At 34.4% G+C, this 16,892-nt stretch overlaps 3 protein-coding genes across 3 annotated transcripts; all 3 read right to left on the reverse strand.

The window, feature by feature from the left end:
* Positions 1-235: 235 nt before the first annotated feature.
* Positions 236-1,975, reverse strand: LOC143529294 (N-alpha-acetyltransferase MAK3-like). Its single transcript, XM_077025116.1, has 3 exons — positions 1,829-1,975; positions 1,575-1,751; positions 236-574 (listed from the first exon to the last, which is right to left on the reverse strand). The coding sequence occupies exons 1-3, from the start codon at positions 1,973-1,975 to the stop codon at positions 386-388; spliced, it is 513 nt and encodes a 170-aa protein (XP_076881231.1). The 3' UTR covers positions 236-385.
* A 698-nt stretch (positions 1,976-2,673) lies between these two features.
* LOC143529296 (uncharacterized) lies at positions 2,674-7,001 on the reverse strand. The gene is made up of 9 exons (XM_077025118.1): positions 6,863-7,001; positions 6,670-6,722; positions 4,207-5,322; positions 4,044-4,132; positions 3,858-3,960; positions 3,672-3,776; positions 3,482-3,596; positions 3,240-3,392; positions 2,674-3,023 (listed from the first exon to the last, which is right to left on the reverse strand). Exons 1-9 carry the CDS (start codon positions 6,999-7,001, stop codon positions 2,878-2,880), a joined length of 2,019 nt encoding a protein of 672 aa, XP_076881233.1. The 3' UTR covers positions 2,674-2,877.
* A 1,446-nt stretch (positions 7,002-8,447) lies between these two features.
* LOC143529298 (histone-lysine N-methyltransferase, H3 lysine-9 specific SUVH4-like) lies at positions 8,448-15,370 on the reverse strand. The gene is made up of 14 exons (XM_077025119.1): positions 15,159-15,370; positions 14,849-14,905; positions 13,964-14,026; positions 13,828-13,882; positions 13,584-13,690; positions 12,667-12,843; positions 12,098-12,196; positions 11,877-12,025; positions 11,683-11,783; positions 10,128-10,311; positions 9,945-10,050; positions 9,687-9,869; positions 8,861-9,085; positions 8,448-8,763 (listed from the first exon to the last, which is right to left on the reverse strand). Exons 1-14 carry the CDS (start codon positions 15,210-15,212, stop codon positions 8,650-8,652), a joined length of 1,674 nt encoding a protein of 557 aa, XP_076881234.1. The 5' UTR covers positions 15,213-15,370; the 3' UTR covers positions 8,448-8,649.
* Positions 15,371-16,892: the final 1,522 nt, after the last annotated feature.

Here is a 16,892-nt window from a genome sequence, read left to right on the forward strand (position 1 = left end):
GGTTCGATTTCACCGGTTTCAAAGTATATGTTTACACAGTGATCCCAAACCAGCGGGTTGGGTTGGGTTGGGTTGGTTCCTAATCCTAACTGGTTCGGGTTACAAAACTATTCTTATTCGGCTTCCCGAACGGGCTTATTTTGTGCACCTCTAGTCCTAAGATCATCTGCATGCCACACTGTCTTCATATCAACATTCAGGAAGAAAGAAAAGAAACATCCAACAAGCATCATTATTAACAAAATAATATCATCAACCAACAGACAACCGTTATCGCATGTTCAAGACTACAATTACACCAATTAAAGGTCCAACACATAATATATAAAGGCTCAATCAGAGATCAATCCTTCTTTGTTTCATCTGCTTCATCTCTCAAAAGAACTTAAGAAGAGATTACAGAGTGCACATGTGTATGAGAAGATTGTAATTCAGTTGGTGGAAATAGCAATTTCAATCTAAACGCATCAACACCGTTCAAATAATATCTAAACAGCCTTTTCGCTCTTATAAACCCTAATCGACCATATAACGCAAGAGCTCCCTTATTTGTAACTTCTGCTTCCAATGTAACCTAGGAAAAAACAGATATGCATTCTTAGATAATAGCAAGCTTAGTTTCCAACCTAGGCTTTAATAAGTGTGAGACGCCAAGTATTCATATAATATTCACACATACATTTTTAATCTTTGTAACCCCAAAATTTAGATAATAAAAATAAATATATATGATTTAATACATAGGGTTAAGATCACGTACAAATGAGTTTAAATGTGCGAAGTATACGAAGTGATATAAAAAGTCCATGCGGCAGCCTTTTCATTACTACCCTAAATAGGGTACTTACACTAGAACAAAATGAAACTAGTATGATTATTATTACTCTACTTGAATTTTTTTGTTGTAGAGTTATAACAATCAAATACAACAAGTTGAACAAGACTAATAATAACTACGCTAGTTATAAACTGTTGTGTAGTTATTATTACTCTATTTCAATTTTGCTGTAGCGCAATTACTCTATTCAAAGTAATTACAAAAATGCCACCCCGTATTTTGCTCATTCGCTTCGTACAACTCGGCACAATAAAAAGCATTTGCATTTGATCCTTACACTTAATAAACAAAAATACCTCAAGAACATGACTGTTTAATCATTTCCTCCATAGTTGTTAATAGCGCCCATCGCCGATTGTGAATGCTCAATAGCGTGAAATGGCGACAATTAGGGTTTATTTTCAAAATTAAAAACCGAATGTGTAGGCATTTTAATCGACCAAACAGCACCAATTGCACTGTTATCCGTGAATAAAATCCTAAAGTTTTTTACAAAAGAAAATTTGTATACGTTTATTGCTAAACATCAAATAGCGCCTGGTAATTCTTGGCTATTTGGTATTAACAGCTATGGCAATAATAAAGGAACGTAGGTCTCAAAGAGAGGGCGTGAATTATTATTATTATGTGTAATTATAATCCTATGCATCAACATTCTTCTTGGAATGATAAATAACAAAAAAAAAAAAAAAAAAGAGTAATCAAAGTAATAATAATAATAAGAAGAAGATAATACCTCTTGACAGCCTGATTCCATCATCACTTTAATGGATCTGGTAACAAGTTCAGTAGCAATGCCTTTGTGACGGTAGGGTTTGAGAACAACGAGCATGGCAATGTATCCTCTGTACGTGTTCCGGTGTTCCCCCATTTTGGAAACCACAGTTCCGATGCATTTGCCGTTATGGAAAGCCTGAGCATAATAAGAGAAGATGATTAATAATAATATGAATAGGTTGAATTAAAGAAATGATATAATAATGTTGTTACTAGGAATGAGAGATTGGGCCAGAGATAGACGAAGTAACGGTAGGTGAAGATGGAATAGGGTTCGCTCAGCTCTTCATCCACCAGCCCCATGATAAGAGGCAAGTGCTCCTCTCCGCTGTAGCTCACGTATTCTATCTCAGATTCCATTGCGAGGCTAGGGTTACTTTACTTGCTCAAGATGATTTCTATGTGTTTTATGTATGTTGAGGGTCCTTTTATGCTGTTAATCCAAACTACAAGGGAGATAGATTAACAGCTACTTTATTATATAAGGACCAATTTGAAACTCGGTCAGTAGCCATTTATTTATTTAACGAAACATATAATCTAACATTTTTTTACATCAGAGTTCATATAAAAGCACATCTAAATTAGTGATTAATTTACATGATTCATTTAAAATCCATCTCAACTTTACATAAAAAAAAATTAAAAGAAAAAATCAGGATTCATCCAAATGAACGTACGTTTACAAACATAAAATAACTAACAAAATGTGTGTTATTATTCGTTTGTTCACTAAATGAAAAGAAAAGGTTGTTCATGTTAGCTCGTTTATTATATAAACAAACTTAACAATTCGTGAACGTGTTGTTATTTACATCGTAAGCACTTGCTCACACTAAACCGTCACCCAAAGACAATACATACGCTCTCCTCAACTCATAAAACTCATTCTTGAGCATCATGCCCTCTCTTCTCTAGATCATGCATTCATGCCTCTTATAAAAGCACTCTAAAACCAGGCTATTATGGATGCTCTAACTTGCATGAACATGTAACAATCTGTTACTAAACAGAAATATGCTTTTTGTAAACAAAACACCAACTTGAAACATGAGACATGTTGGAAGAGGGGTTCTTAGACCACCAAAGACAAAATGTTCATAACAATACAAACAACTTTGTTTTGAATGTTTTCGTACAACAAACTGAATTTTGCAACACAACACTGACCACATAACTCAAAATCTCAAATACCCAAAAACACACCAAACAAAAATTAATCCGTAAACAAATCCTGCTTATCTATTTATATACTATATGTATTAATAGCGACGACCACCCGAGGTAGACAACAGGACCCTACTACCCTTCTTTCCTTTCTTCCCCGTCTCACTCGCGTTATTACCTTCAACAGGTTTTGCTCGCCCTATAACATTTGCAAAAGACGCCGTACCTCCCGTCTGCAAGCCTATATAAATGAATAACATGCTATTATTACAAATCTATTTAAAAATCTGTCTCGCCGGAAGCAACCTCTGTATGATCGTATCCCTTGGGATAGAGGTATCAGGATCCCACCCTCCCCGGACCCTAACAATAGCTATGCCATTGGTGGGATTTTTACCAGTTATGGTTGTTGTAAAAGCTACTTAAATACTATGCACAATATCTAAAACATAATTACCAGTTGCAGAACCACTGGATACATGAGTTTCCTTTGTTCCTAAATTAGGAGAATCATGTGCAGCGGCAAAACCGAGCCTAGTAACATTTGAGAACAGAGGTCTATCCGCAACTGTTGGAGGGCTTGAAGATGTTACAGATGAGCTTCCCAGAGCTTCAAAACAAAAACAAGGATAAAAGGTAACAATGACATTAATAATTAATTAATTATACTAACATTATTCTTAGTAACATTGGTATTACCTTCAAAGTCATCTAAGGAGAATTCAGGAGAATAATTGTACGAAGATTGTGTATCGTATACAACTGGCGCATAATGTTTAGCAGCAGCTTCCGCCTTCTTTTTTTCCTCTTGCTCCTATAAAAGTATGACAAGTTCACAAGTATCATCCAAATGCTCACATTAGAGGGGGGGTGTTTAGAACATGCTTACCTTTCTGGCAATACGCTTCCTCTGTTTTTCCCTATTTTTTAACTCATCCTCAAATGGAGAAAGTGAATTTGGAGGCAATATTCCCGAGAGATCAATTTCACAAAACTGAAATATAATTAACACAGAATGACACTATATTCATAAAACCCTAGATTTCTGATTAAAGTTTTGACGATATAATAATACCTGAAACATTGTTGTTAGAGAAAAATGACTCAAGTAGCGGTAACGCCTCCTCATAGCTTCTGATTGTGTGATCGTCTCTAATTGCAAAGCCTTGCCACTAATCCTGTCATTTGTGAAATTATGTTTGAACAAAAAATGCAATAAACAGTAGCAATTTGATTCTTACACATTTGAAGCATTACAGACCTTTGAGGAAGCTTATCATAACTTCCATAATGGTGCAAAAGACACTTCATGTTTAATGGATGCAGTATTAGATGTTGACCGTCAACTGCCTGAAATAAGCAAATATTAAGACATTATGTAAAAAGTTTAAAATCACGTTAAAGTATTATTTATACCAATTTACCTGATAGAACTCATATGATCCTTTGGCCTTTTTATCAGTAAAGCCATCATTCGATTCATCCACATCAGAAGTTTGATTAAACAAAGGGTCATTAACATTAACTGATTTGGAAAAAGATTCTTCGGGCATAACCGAATCATTAAAACCAGTAACAAGATTCAAATTTGGAGGAGACCCCACATCAAAAGATTCATTTTTCCGGTGGTTGACCAAGTCAACATTCCTATTTTCCTGCCAATACTTCAAATTTGGAGGAGACCCCACACGAAAAGATTCATTTTTTCGGTGATTAACCAAGTCAACACTCCTGATTTCCCCCCAAAACTTCTTCCTTTCTTCTAACTGTTCCATTGCAGCACATACATACGGAAGTCTTTCCATGTCATCAACAAGCCCAGACTCTGCTTTAGCAAGCCAACCATCCAAATCTGACATGGCTTTCCTAACCGCCAGCTCAGCATCAGCAGTAAAGGTAAACTTTGAAAACGAGTCAAAGTCAACTTTCTGCTTTGAGGTCAAAGTCAACGAATCTTTATCACGCGTTAACAGCATAAACTCAACAACATCACCAACACTATGCTGTTTAACATTCTCAATGTAAATAGTATACAAATCCTTTGATGATATCATCATGAAACATAACGGGCATTTTTTCCAACACTCACGTTTATGATCATCTTCTCCGATTAAAAAGTACCTCAAAATACATGAAAAACAAAATATATGACCACATGATGTCATTTGTGGACACAGATACTCCTCCAAACATATGGGACAGTTAGTTTCATGAGGCGTAAAATACTTCACACACACAATATCCTCCCATTGAAACATCTTATCTGGATCCATTGATTCAGGAGCACGGTTACCAGAATCTATAAGGACAAACTTGTAATTTGCTTGAAGAAACAAGTCCTTATTGTAAGGCTTTCGTTTTGGTAACTTTCTTGGAAGATTAGCTCGTTCTTTCGGACGGGAAATTGGGTCATAGTGAAAATTTAGCAAGTAATTACCATTGACTCCTTGTGTTTTTCTTCCCGCTGATGTTGGCGGGCCCGCTTGATTAGAACGGGATCTGTTATGGCTGCCAGATGAGCCTTTATGGTCTTGTTTCACCTATAGTGATGCAAGAATTACTACTGTAAGTTACTAACGGTGATAAAAAAAAATCTGCTTCTTATTGGCTTGGGTCAGTTTTATCATTTGGGCTTGAGATTTTTGGGGCTATAAAGATAGTGAACTTTTGAGGTCAAAGATTTTGCTGGTTGATGATTAATTGATTTTTACGCACTTGTGCCTAAATTTTTTTTGGTTGCACAAGTTGTTAATTTCGTAGACCAAATCCAATTCACCGCATTTTGCGGTGCACTCGGGTGACATGGCATAAGCAATAAAAAAATCAGCATTATAGAAGTTCCGCATTTGGAGCAAAGCCCTTCCAGACGTGCGCTGCAATTGGGTATACCTGTGAGGCCATATGATGATTTAATAGTTACTTTTAATCTTTGTATAATATCTTTATACATACAAATGCTCTTGTTTTTATATCAACACTCCATATATATATTTATATGTTTTTGACTACTATCAGTAGCCCTTCAAAGTATCACGTCCATCCAATTACAAGATCAAATCGAAACCTATTTTCAGATTGACACTTATTGCTTTAATAGTTATTATTTAATCATTTTATATCGAAAAAATTCAAAATCTATTTTTACAAAAAGAAAACACATCATATGCTGATAAATTATACATCAAACATTTAATCATATAGAACATATTTTTATACATACATTATCATCTACAGAGGTGTAGAGGCAGGCCCAAATTGACTTGGGATGAGACGATTAGGCATGATTTGATAGACCTGCGTCTCTCTCTCTCTATGAGGTTATGGTTGATGATGGGACTTCTTGGAGACGTAGGATTAAGGGCTTCTAGGGGGCCGATATAGTTAAACTTTTCTAATAGTCTATTTTATACTTCTTTGTTTTTCTGTATTATGTTGTTTGTTTTGGAGCCAGGAGTCCCTTGGAAGCAGCCTCTCTATTCCTAGGGATAGAGGTAAGGTTTGGCTACATCCCACCCTCCCCATACCCTACTAATAGTTTTTGCTATTAGTGGGATTTACCGGGTATGGTGGTGGTGGTGGTTGTATTTTGAACCAATAATTTAAAAAACTTAAGCTTTACAAATCTATTTCAATTATAATTAACTTTCTGTTTATATCATTATTATTTCAAAGATATTTAATTATTTTTTTCATAACATGAAATTAAAAAGATAAGTGTAAAAGTGGTGATGATGTGGAAATGTAAATATTGGGGTTCGAGAGAAAGTAAGTGTCTTGGTGGGTTTGTGAAAATCTGATGAGTGGAGGAATTTGTGGTTTAACATATTGAATTGGTGATGGTCTTATAAGTTATGTTAAAGTGTATGGCATAAATAATAAAAGCTTACCTCTTTGGAAGATCCAGCAGAAGGTTCCAATGTTGTTGGAGGCAATGATTCTGCTGCGAAGAAAGATCAACAACAATTTAATAATCCATTGATCCAAACAGACGATAAAATATAAGACACGAAAATAAAATAATATAAAAAAAGGTGGTCAGGTTTAGGGTTTCAAAAATACAGGAAAAGCAGAATAAATTACCCGTGGGTGAATCAGGGGGTTCGGAGACATGAAGTTGGTTGGAAGGGTGATTGGATCCATGATTGAAATTAGGGTTTTGAGAAGGAAGATTTGATGATGAGGCTAGATGATGATTTTGAGTGGGCAAGATGATGGACATGAAATTTAGACAAGGAGGTTGTGGATGTTGGATGTTAGGGTTAATCAATCAATCGCTTTGAGTGGCCAATTTATGATGGATCCCAATAACGCTGCCATCTCTCTCCTCTCCTCCTACCGACCCTCATAACTTTCACTATTTCCCCCTTCTTCTTTCTTTCTTTCCCCCTTTTACCACCTTTTCACTTTTACATTTTCAACACAATATATGTTTCCGCTTTTAACACCAATAATAATCACAATGTCAATTCCGCTTCTATGTTTTCAAGATAAACAACCAATTTATTGAACTCGTCGGTATGATCTTCCAAGGTGACATGAAACGTGTAGAGTCTTCTCTTCAAATGCAATCAATTGGCTTGAGATTTGGTCATGTACATGAACTCCACTGTTGACCAAACTCCGCCTTCAAATACTTCTTTCGATACCTAACGAGTAACGAAGAACACGATCACCAAGGCTCAATCCTTGAGTATGTCCTTGTTCTCTTTATCAGTCATCCCCTCAAGCATGTTGACTTTACCCAACAAAGCATCAGAGATAATGAACCAACAATGCTCGCACATTTACCCTCTAGTGGCTAAAATCATTCCGGAACTCAGTCGAAACCATCTTGATCTTCGGTTGCGGAACTGAAAATCAGATTCTTTGAATCGAGCCACACCTTGGATCTAATACCAGTTGTTACAAAAAATACACTAAATACGACCAAATAGACCGAAATCAAGAATTTATAATCATTGACGACTAAGATATGAACGTGATTACAAGAGAATTGAAAAATAATAAACCAGTATTCTAAACAATTTTACACTGGCCATATATGGTCCCTCAACTTCAACAGTCTCATAACTTATACTACATGTTTTAACAACTTTGAGAATTGACAACTAACACCCCTAAAGTTTATTTGCCCACGTTGACTTTATTTACTTAAAAGATAAGTTATGAAAGAATTTTTTGTGTTTAAATGGAATATTCTCCAACTTAAATACAACAGTTAGTTCAATACTAGTTCAACATTCATAAGAAGAAAGTTCAAAGTTTTATCTTCACTAAAAAATTATCTTAACACTTAGGGGCTATTCGGGGATCCATATTTCTGATCCTTATAGCTTATAACTTATGGGTTATAAGTTATAAGGTGTTTGAAAAAGTTGGGTTTTGTGAGTGAAAAGTTGGGTTTTGTGAGTGTATAAGGAGGTAAAATAAGGAATCCCAAACACCCCCTTAAGTTCTACGATAATGATCTAAACCGGCTTGGTTAATAACACCATACCATACCAGACTAGTACATGATTATAGTTTAAGTTTGGTTTACACCTGTATTTCTGATTCAACAGGTCTTGTTTTTTATACTAAACCTAAAGATAAGTCCTAAGACAACCCGTTTGTTAGTAATTAAACTATTTTAACTTCGATGAAAACTTGTGGATAGCCCAATAACCCAATGTTTTTCATTAGAATTAAACAAAATCATCCCAATAACAATAACCAAAACAATGACATCAGGTCGTCATATCTCAAATGTTACCACACCCATAATATTGCTTGGGCTTGGCAGACCTATGAATATTTATCATCACCTACAAAGCGTTCAATTTCTTCACCAAAAATACTATCAACATCCCACGCCCAAATCCAAGTCCCTAGAACAACCGCTTCCGACAATCCGGTGCACCACAATAGCAAGCAAGTTCCTTTATCTTCCCATCGGGACCGAGCACACTGTTCAACTCATATCCATAGTCATAAGTAAGCTCCTGCAAAAAAAAAAAGAACACAATAACAATTACAAATTTATAATATAATCAATAATTACTTGTATAACCAACTAGAATTAAGTATTAAAAAGATAACCTTCAGTGGTGGAATATTATCAGCAGCAAACAGGATCACGCGGGCTTGAGTGATGTCATGGTGAGCACTTAACACGCATTGTACAAACAAATTGGGCTGACAGCTATGGTTAATGTAACGGGCCATGTTTCCTGAGGTTCCCGCATCGATGCAAAACTCGGGCCCATTATCCTTGTCGTCGATGTGAACCGGTAATGATGGCATGGCTACCTCCCCTACTCGCCTCTGTCGCGTTTACATAAAACAAACAAGTTAAATGAAGTAAATGATAGTACACCCTTTTTTGTTTCAAATCGTTATTAAAAATGAGCCGAGACGAGCCCGATCCAAGGTTGGCTTGCCTTGTGGCTCGTTTATATTATCCCCCAAAATTTAATACATCATACACACACACACACAAAAGTACTTGTAGTAATATATAAATATACTGAAAAAAGATAAATAACAATACTTTAAATTTGCCTTTCCATCTTAAAAAAACCTAACAATAAAAAAATAATGCATAGTTACAAATTCTCCAACTGATAAATTTTGTATTATGTTTATGATAAAAAAAAACAATTATTTGGTTTTTTTAAAAACAATAAGTGGAAAAAAGTTAAAAAAAAATAGTTTAACAAACTGGCTCGTACTAATTATAAACCGAGCTTAAGCTCAACCTTTCAGTTTAAGTTCGAGCCCTAACATATTTAAAAAACGAAATCGCATATATCTCAAACCGACCAAACCAACGATTTGCTTTGGTTTGGACGCTTGATCTAGTTTCAACGGTTTACTAACACCCTCAATATTAATTGTCTTGCCAAAAAACCCTTATAAGTTGTACCTCTCTTCCGCCAAGTCCCTTCATTGTTTGAAGACAATCAATGTCAAAAATATAGTTATTTTCAGGGTTCGAGTCAACATCATCCGTCTTTTTAAGAACTCCTATGTACTCACATACAGGTGCACCGGAGGGTATAAAGTCCCACGATCTAACCGCCCACCCCTTTTTCGGAGTCTTAAAAACCTGATAATTATACAAAAACTTATTATATATTACTTTTAATAAACTAAATCACTAACGGCTAAAAAACGAACTAACCTCGAGCCGGTATCTTAACCCCCGTTGAGACGTTCGGTTTACACAACCAGGGCCACATCCACAGTTGGGCCCACATTCAAACACGACAGCCTTCGGTTCAATTAGCCTAAATTGTAAATAAAAAAACATTTACAAAACAATTTTTTAAAATGATAACAAATAAAATAATAAAATTATATTTACCTGCCACCATCACGATGTACATATGGAAAATCAGAGCCGTTAAGCCTAGCACAAGCACAACTTCTTGGGTCGGTGCAGCTACCCTTGCAATTGCATCCAGAGGCACTTGAAGGGATTATCACATTGTTCGAAATTTGGAGAGATTTTATATAAGTGCAACCTGGAATAAAGATTGGAATAAAAACTTAACAAAATGTAAAATACTTTGGAGTTGGTAGAACCAAATTAATCTTAAATATGGGGGCATTTATGTATATATAATATGCCTAAATAAGAAGTCAATACCAAACAATATCAATCTTTATTCAGTGTCAATTTCGTTTGTTTAATAAACGAACAAACATGAACACTTCCAAATTAATCTTAAATATGGGGGCATTTATGTATATATAATATGTCTAAATAAGAAGTCAATACCAAACAATATCAATCTTTATGTGTCAATTTCGTTTGTTTAATAAACGAACAAACATGAACACTTGTCTTGTTCTTCAATTATGTTCATGAACGTTCATTTATGCTCATTTATGTTCGTTAGTTTAAGTCTATTCATTTAGGTTCGTTTATATAATCATTATAAAATATCAAGGACCATTACAATATAGTTTAGTTTTATTAAATTTTCAAGCCTAACACATTGGCATTTACGCTTACTTTTTTTTAAATGGTGTTCGCTCGGTTATGTTCATTCATCTATGTTCAAAAATGTTTGTTCGTTCATGTTCATGAACCGTTCATAGTTATTACAAACGATCGCCTACTGCGCCTAGGCACTTTTTTAGGAGAGGCGATGATTTAGCGCTTCTAAATAGGGAAGGCGCAATTCTAAGAGCAATTTACGTTTATTTTTTTTATGATTTTTTTTTATTTTTCATTAACAGAGTTACCTAAAAAAGTCAAATTTACTTAATTTAATCCAATCTCCCATTATCGACAATTCTGGTTGATGAATGCTAAGGTGGTTATGTTAATATTTAATAATTATGCTCATGTTTCTTTTAGTTTAATTTTCTTTTAGTTTTCTAAATTTCCATTATATGATTTAAATTTTAAAACTAAAATTTAAAGGTGGGATTTTTAGTCTAGAATATTATTATTTGTTCAAGAAATTGCAGAGCATAATTAGTAGTCTGACTTAAATTAAAATGTGTAGAGCAGTAGAGCTCACTTTAATTAGTTTGTGACTACATAATTTATGTTGGCCGTTGATGCTATTAAACTTTAGCTTTTGGTATTGTATATTTTTGGGGTTTTGAACTTTTGATATTGGATAACTTTTGGCATTGGAACTATGTGATTCAAGTTTTGGAATACATAAATATATATTTTATTTTTCATTGTGCGCTTTTTTTCCTCGGGCCCTCGTTTTTTTGCGCCTTGCGCCTAGACTCCGAGCAAGGCCTATGCGCCTTGATTGCGCCTAGCGCATTTGATAACTATGGAACCGTTAGACTATACTACTAACAAAAAAACTCCTTCGTTTAGTTGTTCGAGTTCAATCATTTGTTCGGTTCATTTACAAACCTAGTAATCTAGTATTAAACAATGTTAACACAGTATAACTTGCCAGTAAGTGGAACGGGTGTGTCATCGACCAAATTAGTTGCTGGAATCGGAATATTCTCGAGGCCTCCACTGATATCCTCAGACACCAGCCTAACATTAAAACAGAAACACGAGTCAGCCATGTCATTATGCCAGCACAAACACATGTACTCAAAGTAAGTTTATCTGTCTTTATAATTATACCCGCGTAATTCAGAAACATTGTCAGGGATACGCCCTCGAGAAAAATGAACCTGCTCAGTCACTAGAGAGGGTTGTCCTTCTAAACGCTTGAGACCGAACTTGTAAACAGTGAAGCCAGAAACCCCTTTCTCTGCCCAATACCTTACAACCTGAAAAGACAAAAATGCCCTAAAGTTTAACACGAAATCCATAAAACAGAAGATATTAACCACTATATCTACCTTATACAATCCATCGTATGTGTAAACCTTGCCAACATAACTCGTTCTTGATTGATGCCCTCGAATAACTCTAACAGGCACGTTTTGCTCCAAACAATTCTACAGATACACAACAAAACCGATTCAATAGCAGGTTAAATATACAATGCAGCTAAGAGCATTCACATTCACTCCATCTAATTTTATGAGTGAGAATTTTATAATGTAGGGAGTGGTTTAGAATGTTGTGATTAGAGAAGAGAGAAAATGCAGTGATTTTTCTGTATATTTGAAAAGCTATTGTTGACCCCCTATAATTTTTTAATATTTTTTTAAAGTGGTTGTGAGTGAAGGAAAGAGAAATGTAACGATGAAGGTATAAAAAGTTATTATTTGATTGAAATGGAGAGAGAGAGAGAAAATAGTAATTTTAGTGTAATTTTGGATTTAAAGATAGGGGATTGGATGTGGATGCTCTAATGCATTTTTTTATAAATGTATTCATGGGAAAAAGATGTAGTTGTGTATAATTAAAATGCTACACATACTACCAATTTACCATTTTAGCATCAAAAAACAAAATTAGTTACCTTCAATCCTAGATTACCACGTGTCATTACTTGATCACTGATCTGACGTTTATCACCAAGTAAATTATTACCACCTTGACCCGTGTACACAACATCTTCAGAGTTATCAAGATCATCCTCATATTGACCCGACATCACTATGGCCACAGTGAGCGGTAACTTATAATTCGGGTACAACTATGAAAACATATTATGTAAACAATAATTAAAGTGAAAACATGCACGAAAACATGTAAAGATAAGTTGAAAACTAGGCCTGTGAATGAACCAAACACACACGAACTTGCCTAAAACGAACGAGGCATATTAATGTTCGTTCATTTAACTTTAACCGAACAAACGATCCAACACAAACACCAAAACTAACAGGGTTTTTTGTTCATCGACTGTTCGTTAAGCAATAGAGTGTGTTTGTGTTCGTTTATGTTAGTTAACAGTATAAATGAACAGTCTGCAAAGTCGCAAACATAAACGAACGAACAAACGTAATGAACATAGATTAACAAACATAACTGAGCTTAAACCAATTAAAAGCAATGTGAAGTTGTGAGCAGCAATTTGTTAGGCCTAAAAAGATATTAAACTGAACTAAATTGTAATGATCCTAAAAATATTTAAATAAATGCATTAACAGACGTAAACAAACAACAAATTTAAACTGAACATAAAAAATTTAAACAAACAAAGAAAAACAAACATTCATGAACATATATGAATCTATAAACGAGCTAGACACATGTTCATGTTTAACTAAATGAACAAAAAAACTTTGTTCAAGTCCGTCCGTTAATTAAATAAACAAACTTCCCACGAACGGTTCACTGTATGTTCGGTTCGTTTACAGACCTATCAAAAACAATAATGACAGCAAAGCACAACAGTGATGATAAGTTAGTTATTTGAGTTGAATACATTACCTTTTGACAACCTATCCCGATATAATCAATTCCACAGAGCCAGTGGTTATGGAAACCAACAGTAACCATCTCACATCGTGAGAAAAATTGGTGCCCGACATCAACCCCTGCAATCATAATGCCCTTGATATGGTCAACTTTCACACATATATACACACACAGAGACAAACACACATATATATAAATATAAACACATATATGTGTGTAAACAGAATATATGCATATGTATAATGTATGTGTTGACCTGGAATTGATCCTATCCTTGATGGAGGAGTAAGTATGGAGTTAGAAGACATCATCTGCACATTTATGATGCCATAATAAACTACTTTGAAACATATTAAATATTACTTTACTATGATGAAAAAAAGTGACTTTACATTCGATAAAGCTTTAAGATCAGGCCTTTTAGCCTTTCCTTTTTCTTCAACTGCATCCTGCTTCTGCACAAGATTATACATCATATTGTAATGTTTGTATAAACATCAGTAACATGTGAAACTGGAATACATAAACATTCATGTAATGCACAGAGAAAACACATAAGAGTGCAAGATGCATAATTTAGAGACCTTGCAATTTCTCACATTATGATGTATAAAGTAAGTGACTACAAGTGTACATGAACTCCAAAGAAAAAAAAATAACAAAACAGAGCCAAAAATTGAAAGTAAAATAAAGATATAAGAGGTGCACAAGATACCCACTCTGCACATCTAAACAAATAGAAAAAAGGGAGCATATTAAAAAGCAGTTTGCCAGATCTTGTGCCGTATAAAGTATGATAGTTTTTAAGATGCGTATAATCGAATCTAAGTGAATAAAAAATAAACGTTAAGAGATCGCTTGAGAAATGCCACTCTGCACGTCTAAACAAATACAAAAAAGGGAACATATTAAAAACCAGTTTGACAGATCTTGTGCCATATAAAGTATGATAGTTTTTAAGATGCGTATAATCTAATCTAACTGAAAAAAAAAACGTTAAGAGATCGCTTGAGAAATGCCGATTAAGAAACAAGATAGATCTTTACATCGTACGGCTTGCCGAATCTTGTGTGGCGTAAAGTATGCTTGCTTTTATGAGGCTAATAATCTAATCTAAATGAATAAAAAAGAAACACTATGGATCGTTCTAAAATATCATTTAAGAAAAAAAAAATAGACGTACTAAATCATTGAACTGAACCAACCACTCAACCTATCATAACACATAAAGTAATCTTACAAGTTTCAGTTTCAGGTAACACAAACTAGATGCTAACCTTAGATTTTGGTTTTTTCTTATCATCCTCATCCTTTTTGCACCTCTTTTCCTCCTCCTGTAAACAGATTACATTAAACCAGTGTCATTATCAACTTTTAAAACCATGTGTTAAAAAACTTATGCAAACAAAAGAAACAGATAAACCAGTAAAAATATAAAAACTTGTGGTAAAAATCATCTCTTAACATGCCTGCCCAAATAAACCAAATCAATTAGCTAAAGTTGAATCACTAGTGGTTAACATTTCCGTTGTAATAATTATCATTTTGCATCAAAAGCAGCAACAATTAGTAAAACTTATTATATACCTGAACAAAATAGAGAAAGTGCTTGTAAAAAGCTCTAACTGTATCCGTCACCATAGAATACACACTCTTCTCACCGATGGGCCGCGAATGAACCACAACACCCTTGTTCTCATCTCCAACCACCTCCTCCGCGTGCACAACACTCCCGATTAGCTTGGGCACGCCTTCAATCTCCGTCAGCACATTCTCCGGGACCACAGCCTTCTTCTTATTATTATTAGTATACTTGACACGCTGCTTCTTAGCCGGCGGCTTGGTAAGCGCATCCTCCTCCTGCTTACGACGCCTATCAGCTTCCTGTGTGCTCTTCAGCTTCTGAATCCGAGCACTCGTCCTCGTAGCTGCTGGAGCATCGTTCACCTTAACAACAGCCATCCTAGTTGTTGAATGGAATTGGGGGAAATGAGAAATTAGGGTTTGGAGAGAAATAGAGCGGCAAAATGAAATCAAAATGTCTGTGATTTCACTACTGTCGGGACCTCCTGCTATTTATATTATTTTTTTACAAGGCATAAACGGTAAATTATTTATGACCGATTGACAGACAGCTTATTTGAATTTCATATTTCACAGCCAAATGGAAATACATCGACGATTGAACCGGGACTCACGAAAATATAATAATAATAACAATAATAATAATAATTAATTAACTACAAAATGTATATATAGAAAGAAATTAAAGTATAATGTATATCTTTGAAAATATATGCAAAGTATATTCATTCATAGTATTGTAGATTAGTTGATAATTAATTATATTTATTTTTTAATTAAAGTTGGAATAGTAGTTATCTTGAGAGGAACTCAATAGGTAAGGAAAACAAAGAGAGTAATGAACACTACACTAATGATCAATAATAAAAAGGGATATTGGTTTATAAGTTACGTAAGATGAAGAGCCTTTTTAGCTTATGTAAGCTTGTCTTTTTATCTTCCATTCCTAAGAGCATTTTCGGTAGCTTATTTATCTCTATTTAGGGCTATCAATTTATAACATGGACATGTTAACACGACACGACACAGGTTTTAACAGATTTTGGTTTTAGTTTAACAGTTTTCATGTCTTAAACATGTCGACCTGTTTAAGACATGTTAAAATTCATATCTTAACATGTTAACTTGTTACAGGGGCAGTGTTATAGGTATAGCAGGGTTAGCATCCACTTCCCCTTAACTTTTCGTCGGTAGTGCAAAAAAAAATTTATTTTATCGGTTTGTATTTCGCTACTCTTGAAAAAATATAATGTTAAAGCCTAACCCAATGACCCAACCAAATTAAAAGTTCAAAATAAATAAAGCCCAAGCAAAGTTTAAAGCCTAACCCAATGACCTATTAACCATATTTCTTTTTATTTTCATTTTTTAGTTTAAAGTTCAAAACTTATTTTTTACCGTCTTACATACAATGTAAGAGTATTTCCAGCCCATCCACCATCTTCATCTCTATACTTATAGCAAAAATCACTACATTTTTCTATCATGTTCAATTAAGTAGTTCTTTTTTGTATCATTATCATTACACTTTCTCCATCATCTACTTACAATCAGTTTCAACAAATAGTTAAAAATAAATTAGGGCAAACAAACTTTCCTCAAAAATTTATTTTAAAAAAATAACTTTTCTCTCTTCCATACAACAATTCATAACCCTACCCTATAATTTACAAAATTATCTCACATATTTTTAGGGGATGGACTAAGAATAAACAAAAAAAAAGAAACACGATAATA

This window comes from Bidens hawaiensis, unplaced genomic scaffold (genome assembly GCF_021521415.1).
Source record: "Bidens hawaiensis isolate Kalapana, Puna unplaced genomic scaffold, B.hawaiensis_p1.1 tig00008534_1, whole genome shotgun sequence".
Lineage (NCBI taxonomy): Eukaryota > Viridiplantae > Streptophyta > Magnoliopsida > Asterales > Asteraceae > Bidens > Bidens hawaiensis.

Bases quoted from the DNA above. Each gene is read 5' to 3' on its own strand.
- LOC143529294 (XM_077025116.1), bottom strand. From the start codon at position 1,975: ATGGAATCTGAGATAGAATACGTGAGCTACAGCGGAGAGGAGCACTTG. The intron at 1,752-1,828 runs GTAACAACATTA...TATTATGCTCAG, and splicing joins GGCCCAATCTCTCATTCCTA to GCTTTCCATAACGGCAAATG. The intron at 575-1,574 runs GTATTATCTTCT...GTTTTTTCCTAG, and splicing joins TGGAATCAGGCTGTCAAGAG to GTTACATTGGAAGCAGAAGT.
- LOC143529296 (XM_077025118.1), bottom strand. From the start codon at position 7,001: ATGTCCATCATCTTGCCCACTCAAAATCATCATCTAGCCTCATCATCA. The intron at 6,723-6,862 runs GTAATTTATTCT...CTTTCTTCGCAG, and splicing joins ACCCCCTGATTCACCCACGG to CAGAATCATTGCCTCCAACA. The intron at 3,777-3,857 runs GTATTATTATAT...ATTATATTTCAG, and splicing joins CTCTAACAACAATGTTTCAG to TTTTGTGAAATTGATCTCTC.
- LOC143529298 (XM_077025119.1), bottom strand. From the start codon at position 15,212: ATGGTGACGGATACAGTTAGAGCTTTTTACAAGCACTTTCTCTATTTT. The intron at 14,906-15,158 runs GTATATAATAAG...ATCTGTTTACAG, and splicing joins ACTTTCTCTATTTTGTTCAG to GAGGAGGAAAAGAGGTGCAA. The intron at 9,086-9,686 runs GTACAACTTATA...TAAACGCGACAG, and splicing joins AGGGACTTGGCGGAAGAGAG to AGGCGAGTAGGGGAGGTAGC.